This window comes from Tiliqua scincoides, chromosome 4 (genome assembly GCF_035046505.1).
Source record: "Tiliqua scincoides isolate rTilSci1 chromosome 4, rTilSci1.hap2, whole genome shotgun sequence".
NCBI classification, from domain to species: domain Eukaryota; kingdom Metazoa; phylum Chordata; class Lepidosauria; order Squamata; family Scincidae; genus Tiliqua; species Tiliqua scincoides.
In genome coordinates, this window is record NC_089824.1 from 807,661 (window position 1) to 820,386 (window position 12,726).

General features: G+C 58.2%; 1 protein-coding gene across 2 annotated transcripts; it reads left to right on the top strand.

Moving 5' to 3' along the window:
- The first annotated feature begins 898 nt into the window (after positions 1-898).
- MAF1 (MAF1 homolog, negative regulator of RNA polymerase III) lies at positions 899-12,495 on the top strand. 2 transcript variants are annotated; one of them, XM_066624356.1, is made up of 8 exons: positions 899-1,193; positions 3,901-4,044; positions 6,832-6,960; positions 7,739-7,904; positions 10,077-10,198; positions 10,343-10,462; positions 10,623-10,742; positions 10,916-12,495. In XM_066624356.1, exons 2-8 carry the CDS (start codon positions 3,962-3,964, stop codon positions 10,935-10,937), a joined length of 762 nt encoding a protein of 253 aa, XP_066480453.1. In that variant the 5' UTR covers positions 899-1,193; positions 3,901-3,961; the 3' UTR covers positions 10,938-12,495. The 2 variants fall into 2 exon arrangements, with proteins under 2 accessions (XP_066480453.1, XP_066480454.1); XM_066624357.1 differs by lacking the exon at positions 899-1,193 and adding an exon at positions 1,847-2,023.
- The last annotated feature ends 231 nt before the right edge of the window (positions 12,496-12,726 follow it).

A 12,726-nucleotide genomic window follows, 5' to 3' on the forward strand; every position in this document is an offset into this window, starting at 1 on the left:
CACTGGGTGATGCGAACCCTCGTGATGCCACTGTTGGACGTTCTCGACTCACGCATTTGACCCTGAAGATGCAAGGACTCGAAGAGGCTCAAGTCAGGAGCTGCGTGTGTGTCTGCGCCTGCTGCTGTGCTGCTGGCTGTGTCCCCTCCGTGTCCGCGGCTTGGCTTGCTTCTCAAGCAGACTCAAGAAAGGGCTCTGGGCAAGTGGCGAGGCTCCACGTGCCTCGAGGGCGACTTGGGCAAGGGGAGACTTGGGCCTCGACTCCAGGCTCCGGCAGGTCCCTGGCTGGAGACCTCCTTAGTTGTTAGCCCTGGTGGCGTAGCTGGGGCGGTGGCGCACTCAGGCTGGCAGTGGGGCGGGCAAGCGGCCCCTCCCTTCGGAGTCATTCCGGGCGGGGGGAGCAAACCGGAGCCATACGCCGGGAATGACTCCGAAGGGAGGGGCAGCTTGTCCGCCCCGCTGCCAGCCTGAGTGCACCACCTCCCTCCAGCTACGCCACCGGTTAGCCCCTGCACAGCCGTGCCACCTGCGAGCGACGCCCGCTCTTCCGCACAGCACTGCGAACCTTCGCGCCAGTGCAGCGCACAGCGGCGCCCCCTGCGGGCTGCGGGATTTCTGCACCAGCCCACTCCGCCCGGAGCCCTCCCGCCTCCCCGAGCCCCGCCCATCGGTGGGCGTAGCCGGCTGCCCGGAGTGACAGCCGCTCTCAGCCTGCCTTTGTTCCCGACAGCGCCCTTGACGCGCGGCCAATCGGAGCGGTTCTGCCTGACGGCGGGAGGCGGAACGCGCCTCGATTGGCGTCACAGGCGGCCAATGGGCTTCTCCGCTCCGAGCGACGGGCGCGCGCGCGCGCCAATGGGCGCTGGGGCGCCGGCGGGCGGCCAATCGCCGTCCTGGGGACGGGGCCGCTCGGTCTTGTTGTCGTCCAGCTCCTCGCAGAGCCGCTCGCTTCGCTGGACGGGGAGGACGGCGGGAGAACGGCAGCGGCGACGGGCTCGATTAGTCGGAAGCGTCGTCCCGATTAGTCGGGGACATGTCGAGACGGGCGGGGCCTCGGCGGGCCGCCTGGAGCAGACGGACGGCGGCGGCTGAGGCGGGGGCGGCGGCAACGCTCGGCTCGAGTCCCTTCCGGCGGCTGCCTCGCTCGACGGCGCGCAGGCCCTGAAGGAGCCCCGGAGTCGCGGCGGGGGCAGGTCGGTAGCGGGGCGCGCAGGCGGGCGGAGTCCCTCAAGCGGCGGGACTACGCTTCCCGGCATGCCCCACGCCAAGGCGGGGCTTTCTCGGGGCGCGCGGCATGCCGGGAGTCGTAGTCCCGCGCTGGGCGAGGGAGGGGCCATCCCTGGCGCGGTCGCGCGCCTCTGCGGGATGGAGCCGCAGCCGGGCAAAGCGGGCACGAGCGCGCCCTGGAGGGTCTCGCTGGGGGGCTCGTCCGCAGGCAGGGCGCTGGTGGGGGGCTGCCAGTGGCGTTCCTGGGGGGCCAGAAGGCTCGGTGAGGTCAGGCGAAGGGCAACTGTGCAGGCCTCCCAAGGAGAGCCCCGGCATCCCAGCACCAGGGACGGGCGGTGGGTGTGGAGGCAGGTGAGGCAAAGCCTCCCCACCAGAGTCCTTTGCAAAGCGCCGCCGCTGGAGTGGGAGGCCCCCAAGCACCCACCACCCACGCGCAATGCAGAGAGAAGACTGGCAAGGCGCGTGGGTGGTGGGTGCTTGGGAGCCACCCACCGCACGTCCCGGACCCTGCCAAGCGCCACCCTTGCCAGGCCTCCTGTTTGCAGGCACTCCCGCTGCTGCCAGGGCTGAGCAGCTCGCCCTGCAGTGGAGGCCACCCCCTCCTCCTCACTCCTTTGAGTCGCAGGGTAGTGTTCTGCCCTCGCTGCTGCACCACCTCCCAGTCGTCTCTGCTTTCAGTGGCACGTGGGGGCGGTGGAGCCAAGTCCACCTGCCTCCCGGGAAGCACTACTCTACTCGTGGTAGAGCGCTGGTGAAATGCCAGTGAAGGAGCAGCCTCTCTTGAGGCTCCTGTGAGGTGAGGCTGGCCTCAGAGAGGCGTGGGGGGGGTCACTTGCACACAGCTTCTCAGTTTCCCAGTGGCCAAGTGTGGCCTGTCTTTGGCTCTGCATCTGCCTGTGACAGGCTGTTGGTGTGTGGCCTCCCCCTCCAACGGGTCATCAGTCTCAGCTGGCCTCCCTGGGTCCCACCATCCTCCTTTCTCAGGTGGGATGCCTAGAGAATTGGGGTCAGTTTAGCAGTTACTGCACCTGGTTTCTGGAAGGGTCGCCTTGCCACAGTGCCCCTTAATAAGGTTGATCAAACATTAATATTAGCAATATCGTTGCACCTATCGCTGCACGTGGCTGAGGCATACTTTGTGTGCCTCGGGGTGTGTAAGTGATCCTGACTGTGCTGAAGAAAACTTTCTTGAGCTGCCCATGCTCATGCCTGGGCCTCAGTGTGACACTCTCCTCATTCTTTGGCTCAAAGCCACTCTCTCCTTGTGTGTCCTTGGACTAGAGACCGAGGTCAGGTGTGGGGGGGAGCTCAGTGTTCTCTGCTTGTTTACAGGGGTTCTGGTTGCAGCTCAGGGCAAAGCAGCTCTTAGTGGTGTCTGATTTCTGCAAACCAAGAAAAGGCCCACTGGGACCTTCTGCTGGCCCAGTCCCAGCCAGCAGCACCCCTTGCAGTGGAGTGATCCAGAGGTCCCTCTGATCCAGCAGTGGCCAGCCAGAGGATGCTGGGAATCTACAGCCCTTGTCCCCCACACGCTGGTCACGTCCAGCTGTGGCTGAAGTAGTCTTGTCGGCTGGGACTGCTCCTGGGAAGCATCCAGCAACTTCTGCTGCTGTGAAACACTTCTTCCCAGTTGCTTGTCAGCTCACAGTGGGAGTGTTTTGCTCCCATTTTGATAGCCTGGTGCTGCCTTTTGGTCTCCAGTACAGGTGCCCGCCTGCCCCCTTGTTCCTGCTGGCAGCTTTGGGCCCGGCTCCGTCAAGGCCCACTTTCTCCTATCTGTTCCTCCCTGCGTATTGTGGACCATGCTTGTGGCCGTGCAGCAGAGATTCTCAAACTTTGAGGGAGCTTTACTCCCTCAGTAAGTTCTTGCAGGGGAGGGGCCAGGATAGCAACACGATCCCCAGGATCACATCGATAAGGGGGGTGCTTTGCACTTACGTTATGCAGACAGGGCTGCAGGAGGTGCGGGGAGCCCTGCACAGTTCTCCCCGAGGCTTGGAACGTTTGCTAAAAGCGGGCTCAAAGCACCTTCTGCAAAACGGAAGCGCTTTGCGCCCACTTTCAGCAAATGTTCCAAGCCTCGGGTAGCGCTGTGCAGGGCTCTCTGCACCTCCTGCAGCCTGCTGCAGCCCTGCCTTCTTGAAGTAAATGCAGAGCACTCCCCTCGCCCCCCTAAGCAATCCTGGGGATTGTGTTGCTGCCTCCCTGCCCCTTAAAGGGTTGCAACCCACCAGTTTGAGAACCACTGCTGTGCACTGTGTGCCTTTTCTGTCAGTACCCTAGTGGGATGGGGGGGTTGTTGACCTAGTGGGCTGCCCTCCATCCTGTTCACTCTTTGAGTAAAACTCCCATCTGGACAGAGGGGGTGGTGGTGAGAATGGGAGAGGTTCATAGTTTGGCACTAAAAAACACTTTCCCTTTCACCCTGGGGTATCCTGGGGTGCTTGGTGGAGGGGGACGACGACGAGCTGGAATCAGGCCCAGTTTTGTCATGGGTAAGTGTCACTGCATCCAGGAGCAGTGTCTAGGGTTCTCTCCAGGCCTTCTAGAGCCTCAGGGGGTGACCCTTACTGGGGTTTCCTGATCCTGTTCCAAGGGGGTGGCACAGAACATTGCTGTTCTGTGTTGAGCAGGGGTTGTTGATGGTCTCTTCTCTCTTTGATCTGTTCCTAGGAAGTTCTAGTCTCATAGTTGTGGCACTAGAATCGTTCAGGCACTAGAAGAAGGACCAGCAATGAAGTTGTTGGAGAACTCCAGTTTTGAAGCCATCAACTCCCAGCTGACAGTGGAGACAGGAGATGCGCACATTATTGGCAGGTGGGAGAAGTGGGGGAGTTGGGCTGTGCTGCTGTTCTGTTCCCAGAGGCCTAACCTTTTTGTCTACGGCTTCCTGACAAAAGGACCTAGTTGGTGAAGCTGTTTCATGTTCAGAAGCCTGCAGTGAAATGCAGAACCCGAAGGGAGCAGGATGAGAAGGCTGGGAAGAGATGCCCTGGCTATAGAGACTGGGGCTCTGAAGGGGGAGTGGCAAGAAAGGGTGTTCAGGAACGCTGGGCAGGAGGGTAGCCTCCAGTGAGACCCTGTGACAGTCCTTGATGGTGGGGGGGGGGGAGGGATTGGTGGCAGAGTGGATCTCCACCCCACTTCAAAGCTGCTTTGAGTAGGGAGATAAAGTGGGGTATGAATTTGTAAATAAATCAATAAATAAGATTCAACTTGGTTAGATTGGGAAGGAAGGAACTGCTAGCCTGTGTCATGGCCCCGAGGGCAGTACTGGGAAGGGGCAGAAGTGTGGAAGTAATCTCTATGCCTGGGCTATGCTACTTCGTCCAAAAGCAGAAGGACAGGGCAGGTGGGGCTCTCCTCCACGAGGTCCAGGTCAGGTTAATATTGTTAGGGCCCTGTGTGCTCTGGGGCCATGGTTTCGTAAGGGCCCCCTCCTCCCATGCAGAGTGCCTTGGACCCTTGGAGCTCCACAGGTCTAATGGGCAGATGCCAGGGTGGAGGGAGCCTTTTGGGGGTGGCCTCAAGTTTGCTGGAAGTTGCTCCTCTGCAGTGTCCATCAGTGCCCTCATAAGAACAGCCCCACTGGATCAGGCCATAGGCCCATCTAGTCCAGCTTCCTGTATCTCACAGCGGCCCACCAAATGCCCAGGGAGCACACCAGATCACAAGAGACCTGCAAGGCTTCCTGGGAATTGTAGTTAAGAACATAAGAACAGCCCCACTGGATCAGGCCATAGGCCCATCTAGTCCAGCTTCCTGTATCTCACAGCGGCCCACCAAATGCCCCAGGGAGCATACAAGACAGCAAGACAGAACCTGCATCCTGGTACCCTCCCTTGCATCTGACATGCTGACACACAGCGCATTTCTAAAATCAGGAGGTTGCACATACACATCATGGCTTGTAACCCATAATGGATTTTTCCTCCAGAAACTTGTCCAATCCCCTTTTAAAGGCATCCAGGCTAGACGCCATCACCACATCCTGTGGCAAGGAGTTCCACAGACCGACCACACGCTGAGTAAAGAAATATTTTCTTCTGTCTGTCCTAACTCTCCCAACACTCAATTTGAGTGGATGTCTCCTGGTTCTGGTGTTATGTGAGAGTGTAAAGAGCATCTCCCTGCCAACTCTGTCCATCCCCTGCATAATTTTGTATGTCTCAATCATGTCCCCCCTCAGGCGTCTCTTTTCTAGGCTGAAGAGGCCCAAACGCCGTAGCCTTTCCTCATAAGGAAGGTGCCCCAGCCCCGTAATCATCTTAGTCACTCTCTTTTGCACCTTTTCCATTTCCACTATGTTGCCAAAAAACCACAAGAAACTGAGCACTCCTCTGCGTAGAGTTTTCCTGTGGCCGGACTGGGGCCTTTGGGTGGATGAGTTTCCAGCTAAGGGCCAGGGGGATGGCCAGCCCTGCCTGTACATCTCCCTCCTGCCCACCTTGCCTGATGCCCTGCTGAGCAGTAGAGGATCTCCACATACAGCTGGAACAGGCACTTGCTGCCACCCGCCTCCCAAGGAATGACTTGGCATGCCCGAGGAGGTGCCTTTCTTTCCTGTGGATCTGGTGGTGTTCAGGGTTTCCTGTGCAGTTCAGGCTCTGGGAAAGCCAAGAGGTTTTGGCTTTGGTTCCGGGTCACTGAGAAACTCTGCACCAGATCTTGTGCTCTGGTTTTTGTGCTTCAGCTCCCTGGCCAAAATTGCTAGCATGAGAACTGCCCAGCTACTCTGCATCACAGGAGCTGCAATCTGCCTTGCCTTGCCCCCTCCCACAAGGGGCCCCAGCCATGGCCAGATGCCCCCTTGAGACAAGGTGGGCCCTCTTGTGTGTCTTGAAAACCAGACGGATGTCTCCCGGCCACCCCACCCACAGCTCGCAGGTGTTCCTCTTGGGGTCTCTGCCAGGCTCTTCTGCATGCGGAGCCTCTGAACTCATCACTGCCTGTCCTCTCTCATGCCAAGTGGCCTTTCTCCCAGCCGTGACTTCAGTCAGCAGGGTCTCTGAGCTGAACCTCCCACCCACTGAGGACCTTCGCGGCTTTGCTCCACAACACACAGCCATTTTCTCCCCAGCTCTGTTCTTTGGGGGTGAAAGGATGAAGCTGAATGGAAGAGGGCTGCAGGCCATCAGCGCATGTTTTGTCTTCCTGCTCAGGGCTTGAGAAGCTGGTTCCAGAGAGCCCTCCTCCCTCCAGGGCCCAAGCTTGACCTCTATAGAAGGCTCTGCATGGAGTGTTCAGCCTGAATTATGACCCCCTTGAAATCCAGCCTGCCCAATTCTGAGCTGCTTTCTGTTCAGCAGTGGCACCTCCCTCACAATTTGCAGAGCGCCTGCTTGTGCTGGTCTTGCTTTGGCAGAGGTTTCTGGCTGCAGGAGAGTCACGCAGGGGGCCCTTCCTCCTTGTGAGGGGCAATGAGGCCTGCTAGCCAAGGGATTTTATCACCAGCCTGCCTCTTCCAACCTCCTGACAGAGCCCCAGACCTGACTTTCCGATCTTTCAGACTCCTGTCATGGACCAGGGCTTTCTTGGACTCTCTCCTGGGATCTTTCTGTGCCCTGAGGGTTGCTCTTGACCTGAAGTTTTATGTGTCTGCAGGATCGAGAGCTACTCTTGCAAGATGGCTGGCGACGACAAGCATCTTTTCAAGCAGTTCTGCCAGGAGGGCCAGCCACATGTCCTTGAGGCCCTGTCACCACCCCAGACCACGGGGATCAGTCCAAGCAGGTGTGTATGGCCTGCTTCTGACCAGTGAAGTACTAAGCTGTGCTGGGGCTTTATTGGTGAGGGCAAAGTCCCCTGCACATGCACATGGCTTCTCGATTCTGTAGCATTTGGCTGTCTGATTCATGGAGCAATGGGTAGGGGAGGATGCTCTGTGTGCTGGGAGCCCTAGGCTCTAGAGACACAGGTATGGGATGCCACAGAGCCTGCCCTCCCCTGACTCTCCTTTCGTTCTGTGCATTCCAACTTCTGTCCTTCTGCACTGTTTGGAGTGGCCCAGGCCACAGTGGTGCACTTGGAAGTTAAGTCTTGGTCAGGAATTTGGGCAAGTGCCTCCCAGTTGACAAACCCTGGCAGGTGGGAGGAAGGAAGTGAACTTTCTGTGGAACGCCTTTTGCCTGAGTCTTCTCACTCAGGGTGGGAAGATGGTTACGCTTTGGTAGGGTCTGGCAGAAGGAGGGATGACTGAGAGCAGGTGCAAAAGAAACCGCTACTCAGAGGCGGCAGCGCTACTTGGGCCTGGGGCGTGCGTTGCGTGCAGAGGGGTTCAAGTCCATTCTTTGGTAGGACCTCCTGTTAAAGGGAGCAGAGGGTGTGGAAGGGGTGGCCAGCAGCTCTTCAGGGTCTCAATGCTGGCAGCCTCAAGGAGCCAGTGTTCTGTGTCTGTTGTGGGATGAGGGCATTTTTCAGGCCTGGCAGTGGGAAGAGAGGGGCCCAGCCTCGGCCCAGAGCCTATGGTTCATGATAGGGTGTGCTTGATGGCCTGCATCTCATGCTCCAGGCTCAGCAAGAGTCAGAGCGGAGATGAGGAGGGGCCGCTCAGCGACAAGTGCAGCCGCAAGACCCTCTTCTACCTGATTGCAACGCTCAATGAATCCTTCCGGCCTGACTACGACTTCAGCGCTGCAAAGAGCCATGAGTTCAGTCGGGAGCCAAGTCTCAATTGGGTAGGTGGGTGCCTTCCCCCCCATTTGACCTGGGAGCCCCATGTAGGACAGCCAACCCTTTGATGCTGGTGCCCCCCTTCCAGGCTCTCATCCCCATAGGCCTGTGGTTTTCAAACTCTCCAGGAGTTTGAAAACCGCAGTAAGTCCCTGCAGGGGAGGGGAGGGGAGGGGAGGGAGGCAGTGGGGGCAGGGGAAAGGCAGCAATGCGATCCCCAGGATCATGTAGCTCAGGGGGCTGCGGGGACTGGCATGTACTCACCAGTCCCTTCAGCAGCCTGCCGGGGGTGCCGGGAGCCCTGCGCACACGTCATCCAAAAGTGGACGTGGAGCAATTGCACTCCACGTCCCGTTTTGCGGAGGTTGAGTGTGATCACTCCACTTTCACTTTTGGAAGCCGGGGGAGCCCTGCAGACGCTCACGCGGGGCTCCCTGCACCCCGGGAAGGCTGCTGCAGAAACTGGTGAGTGCATCCCAGTCCCTGCAGCCCCCTTAGCGACATCATCCTGGGGATCATGTCGCTGCCTTTCCCCCCTGCCCTTTAAGGGGGCAGAGGCCAGGGCCTTCAGGCTGGGGCATCAGGATGCTCCAGTCTGAATGCCACTGCCATAGGCCATACTAGCCCTGTGTTGAGTTGGTGTTTACCAGTGTATCCATCACTTCTCAGGAGCTCTGCTGTGGGGTTGTTCTCTCCTCCCCACCCCACCCCCCTGTGAGCAGCTGGAGGGTAGGAGAGTTGGGTTTGCTGGTGTCCCAGGGAAGCAGGCCAGACCAGGCCTCCCTCTCCCCAGGCTGCAGGCTTGCTCATCCCAGGTGTGTTCGTGTTAAGCAGAGCAATTCTTTGGTCAGGAAGATTTATGAGATAGCTGTCAAAGCTATCTTTGAGAAAAGAGGCCCCGCATACCTGGAGGTGTCGTGGGCTCTGCAAAGCCTCACTGGGCAGCCCCATTCCTGCCTCTTAGTACTTCTGCTAAACTCAGGCCCATCACAAAACCAGACTGGGGGAAGGCCAGGCGATCAGACTTCCTGGTCCCCCGTAGCCCAGCCAAATAAGAAGAACCCCACTGGACCAGGACAAAGACCCATTTAGTCCAGCTTGCTATATCTCACAGTGGTCCACCAGATGCCTGGGGGAGCACACAAGGCCACAGGAGACCTGCATGCTGGTGCCTTCCCTTGCATCTGGCATTCTGAGGTAGCAAGCTTCTAAAATTAATAGGTTGCAATACCCATCATGGCTTGTAACCTGTGATGGACTGTTTTCCAGAAATTGTCCAGTCCCCTTTTAATCTATTTTTACCTGGCCCACAGGTGTACACGTTTGGTCCCTGTTGCATATATGCAACATTGGGCAGAAATGGCTGAAAGGCATCTAGGCCAGATCCATCACCACATCCTATGGCAAGGAGTGCCACAGACTAATGACATGCTGGGCAAAGAAATATTTTGTCTGTCCTGACTCTCCCAACACTCAATTTGAGTGGATGTCCCCTGGTTCTGGTGTTATGCGAGAGGGAAATGAGCATCTCTTTATCCACTCTGTCCATCCCCTGCATGATTTTGTATGTCTCAATCAAGTCCTCCCTCAGGCACCTCTTATCTAGACTGGAGCCCCAAACGCTGGAGCCTGTCCTCACAAGGAAGGTGCTCCAACCTAGTAATCATTTTGGTCGCTCCTTTTTGCACCTTTTCCATCTCCACTATATCATTTTTGAGATGTGGCGACCAGAACTGGACTCCACGGGTGGCCTAACCATCGATTTGTACAATGGCATTACAATATTACCCTTACATTACAATGTTAGCCTTGCCTTGAGTGGTTGCCAAGGATGGTTGCAAGTAGGCAAGGAGTTGCCAGTGAGTCTCACCTATGGCATCCCTCTTGGAGCAGGACCTTCCTGTGTGCTTCGGTTGTCCCCGTCCCCGGAAGAGAACTGTGCAGGCAGCAGATCTCTGGGTTCCCCCCAGCTAATCCTTGCTGCCCTCTGCAACTTGCATCCTGCCCAGATGCTGCCCTCACTCCCTCCTTTTGGTCCCCCACCCACCCTGTGTTCACCCCTTTCCTCTTCCTCCCAGCAAACACTTGGCCCCCTTCCTTTGGGGAGAATGGAAAGTCAGGCTTCCCTGCTTGTTTTGGGTACAGGAGCCCAGCCACAGTTTCCGGCTCTGTTTCAGGTGGTGAATGCTGTGAACTGCAGCCTGTTCTCGGCCGTGCGGGAGGATTTCAATGCCCTGAAGCCTCACCTGTGGGATGCTGTCGACCAGGAGATCTGCCTCTCGGAGTGCGACATCTACAGGTACCCTCCCAGCAGGGCACTCAGGGCTGCTTCGCTACTGTGGGGTTCCCCACCTTGTCTCTGTTGCTGTGGTCGCTTGCAGGGAGGGGTGGTGTTTCTGGGGTGTGCAGCTCCCCCTCATGGACCCTCCTTTTGCTCCCACAGCTACAACCCAGATCTGGACTCCGACCCGTTTGGGGAGGAGGGCAGCCTGTGGTCCTTCAACTACTTCTTCTACAACAAGAGGCTGAAACGAATCGTCTTTTTCACCTGTCGCTCTATCAGGTCAGGAGCCTGGCGGGAGGGGGGGTTACTTGCACAAAAGAGCCTCTGGCCCGGCTGGATGGGTTCTTTTCCCAGCCTGTATGTCTGGACCAGGGAGTGGGTGCCAAAGCTGAAGCGTGGCAGCGGTGGCAATGTGCTGAGGGGTACTTTGTCTGCCCAGTGGCTCCATGTACCCCCACCCGGAGGCGGGCAACGAACTGGACATGGACCTGAGTGAGGACGACACAGAGGAGGTTGCGGACACCTGCGAAGCAGAGGGGGGCAGCATGGAGGAGGACAGGTCAGGGGTGTTGCTGGGGGGAAGTGTTGGCATAAGCCCCATCCCTTGGAGGACTGCAGAGGGTTGCTCATGCATTCTGTCTGGGGAAACCCAAGTACTCACTGCAGTGCTGATGGGTTGCTGCCTCTGCCCGGCTCTCCCAGCATCTTCTTTCTGGCTCTTTCTCTCCACAGGACGCAGGTGATCTGCATGTGACCCCACGGGCCCAGCTACTGTCAAGCATTGCTGCTCCTGTGCCTCCAGCCCACCCACAGCCATGCTGCACTGCTCTTCCACCCTGTGACTGCTGCATACCCTGCTGCTGCCTCTAGGCACCCAGGTGCTGCCAGTCAGCCGGAGGCTCCCACCCTCTGGACACAGAGCCCTCGTCACCAGGGAACTCTCTCCTGCCTCTTCGGCGCCTGTGGAATGGGAGAGGGGCAGGAACTTGCCGAAGCACTTTCCCTTTTGGACCGTGGTGGAGCAAACTGTTCATGGCACTCACAGCCATGTGTCTCCCTGGAGCTGGACCAGACCTCGTCCCCCCCGATGCTGTGTTCCCCCTGCTGCCCCCAGGCCGACCAGAGCAATCTTGGATCAAGGCTCCGATGGGGACCTTCCTGCCCCCGGGGGATGCTGGCAACGCTCTTTTCTAGCAACTGTTTGTTAATTTCCTGACACTGTACCGCGAAAGGTTGGACAACAGGTGGACGTTGGATGACCTGCGGGGAGACCCCTTTTTTTCCTTTTAATCGTGAGACTTTTGGCAGTTGGCGAGTTGGAGCCAGACGGGCTCCTGGTCGGGCCTCTGCACTGTTGTCTCCCAAGAGTTTATTTTTGTATTCATGCCCCAGACCCTGGCCTGGCCTCCCCCTTCCTTGGTTCCTGTCTCCCGCCTGCTGTGTGCTGCCATCTCCCATTGTCTGATGCTCAACCAGGCTTCCTGTGCACTGGCCCTGGCCCCTCACAGTGCTGGGTTGAGGGGAGCACTTGGCACTCTGGTGCTCGAGCGGCGGAGGAGGGGCTGTTGTCTTGCCAAGTTGTTCTCATCTCACACCTGTGCTCTCTTGGTTACCCTGTCAGCATGGCCTGGGCTGCTGTGAAAGTCCCCCCAGCTCCGTGTTTGCACTGACTCCCCTCCCTCCTATACCTCTCCCCGCCACACCTTGCGCTACGAGGCAAGAGGCTGAGCCAAGTCTTCCTTTCCTCCCCAGCCGTGGGGCTTGACAGCAGAAGCAGGAAGGTGCCAGTGGAGGAGCTCCTTGGGCCAGCAGTGCTCATGTCCTTTCCTGAGCCTTGCTGTCCTTCCCTCCCCTTGTGGTCCCCTCAGCCAGACTTCTCAGCAGCAGCTGCTTGATGCCCTCCCAGAATTGGCTTAAGCCCCACCAGAGCTGCTCTCTCTCTCTCTCTCTCTCTCTCTCTCTCTCTCTGCCTGCCTCGTGAGGCTGCTGCAAGCTTTCAGTGTGGTAGCAGCAGGAGCTGGCTTGCCCTGTGCTCCCCCCCGCCATCTCACTGCCAGACAGAAGGGTGGCCAAAGGGAAGCCCCACCAGTCAACGCACACTGTCCACTCCTGGGGGCACCGTCCAGGCTCTGGCCAGGCAGGCCCACCCCCCCCTTCCACAAGGGCAGGTTGATGAACCGCCGTGGCTTAGCTGCTTCGGTTGCTGCCTGGGAGGGGGTTGGTGTTGGGGAACGTTGGGGCGTGTTGTTTCCTTGTCCATTTCTGCAGTTTGTTTGCCTCCCGTGTTGCAACTATAAAAAGGTTTTCTTTTTTTTCTGTCTGTGACTGAACTTGTATCTGCATCAATTGGGGGTGCCTTTTCTGTCTGCTTCCTGGAGGGGGAAGAGCCACAGTTTTGTTGGTTGGCTGCCTTGGATTCTGTGACTGCAAGCATCACCCCCCCCCCCCCGAGAAATAGGGAGTAGTTTTAAAGTAGCCTGTGGGTGTACCTTGTGGGGAAATGACAGAGCTGCTGGCCCGGGCCTTTTTGGAACGACTGGGGG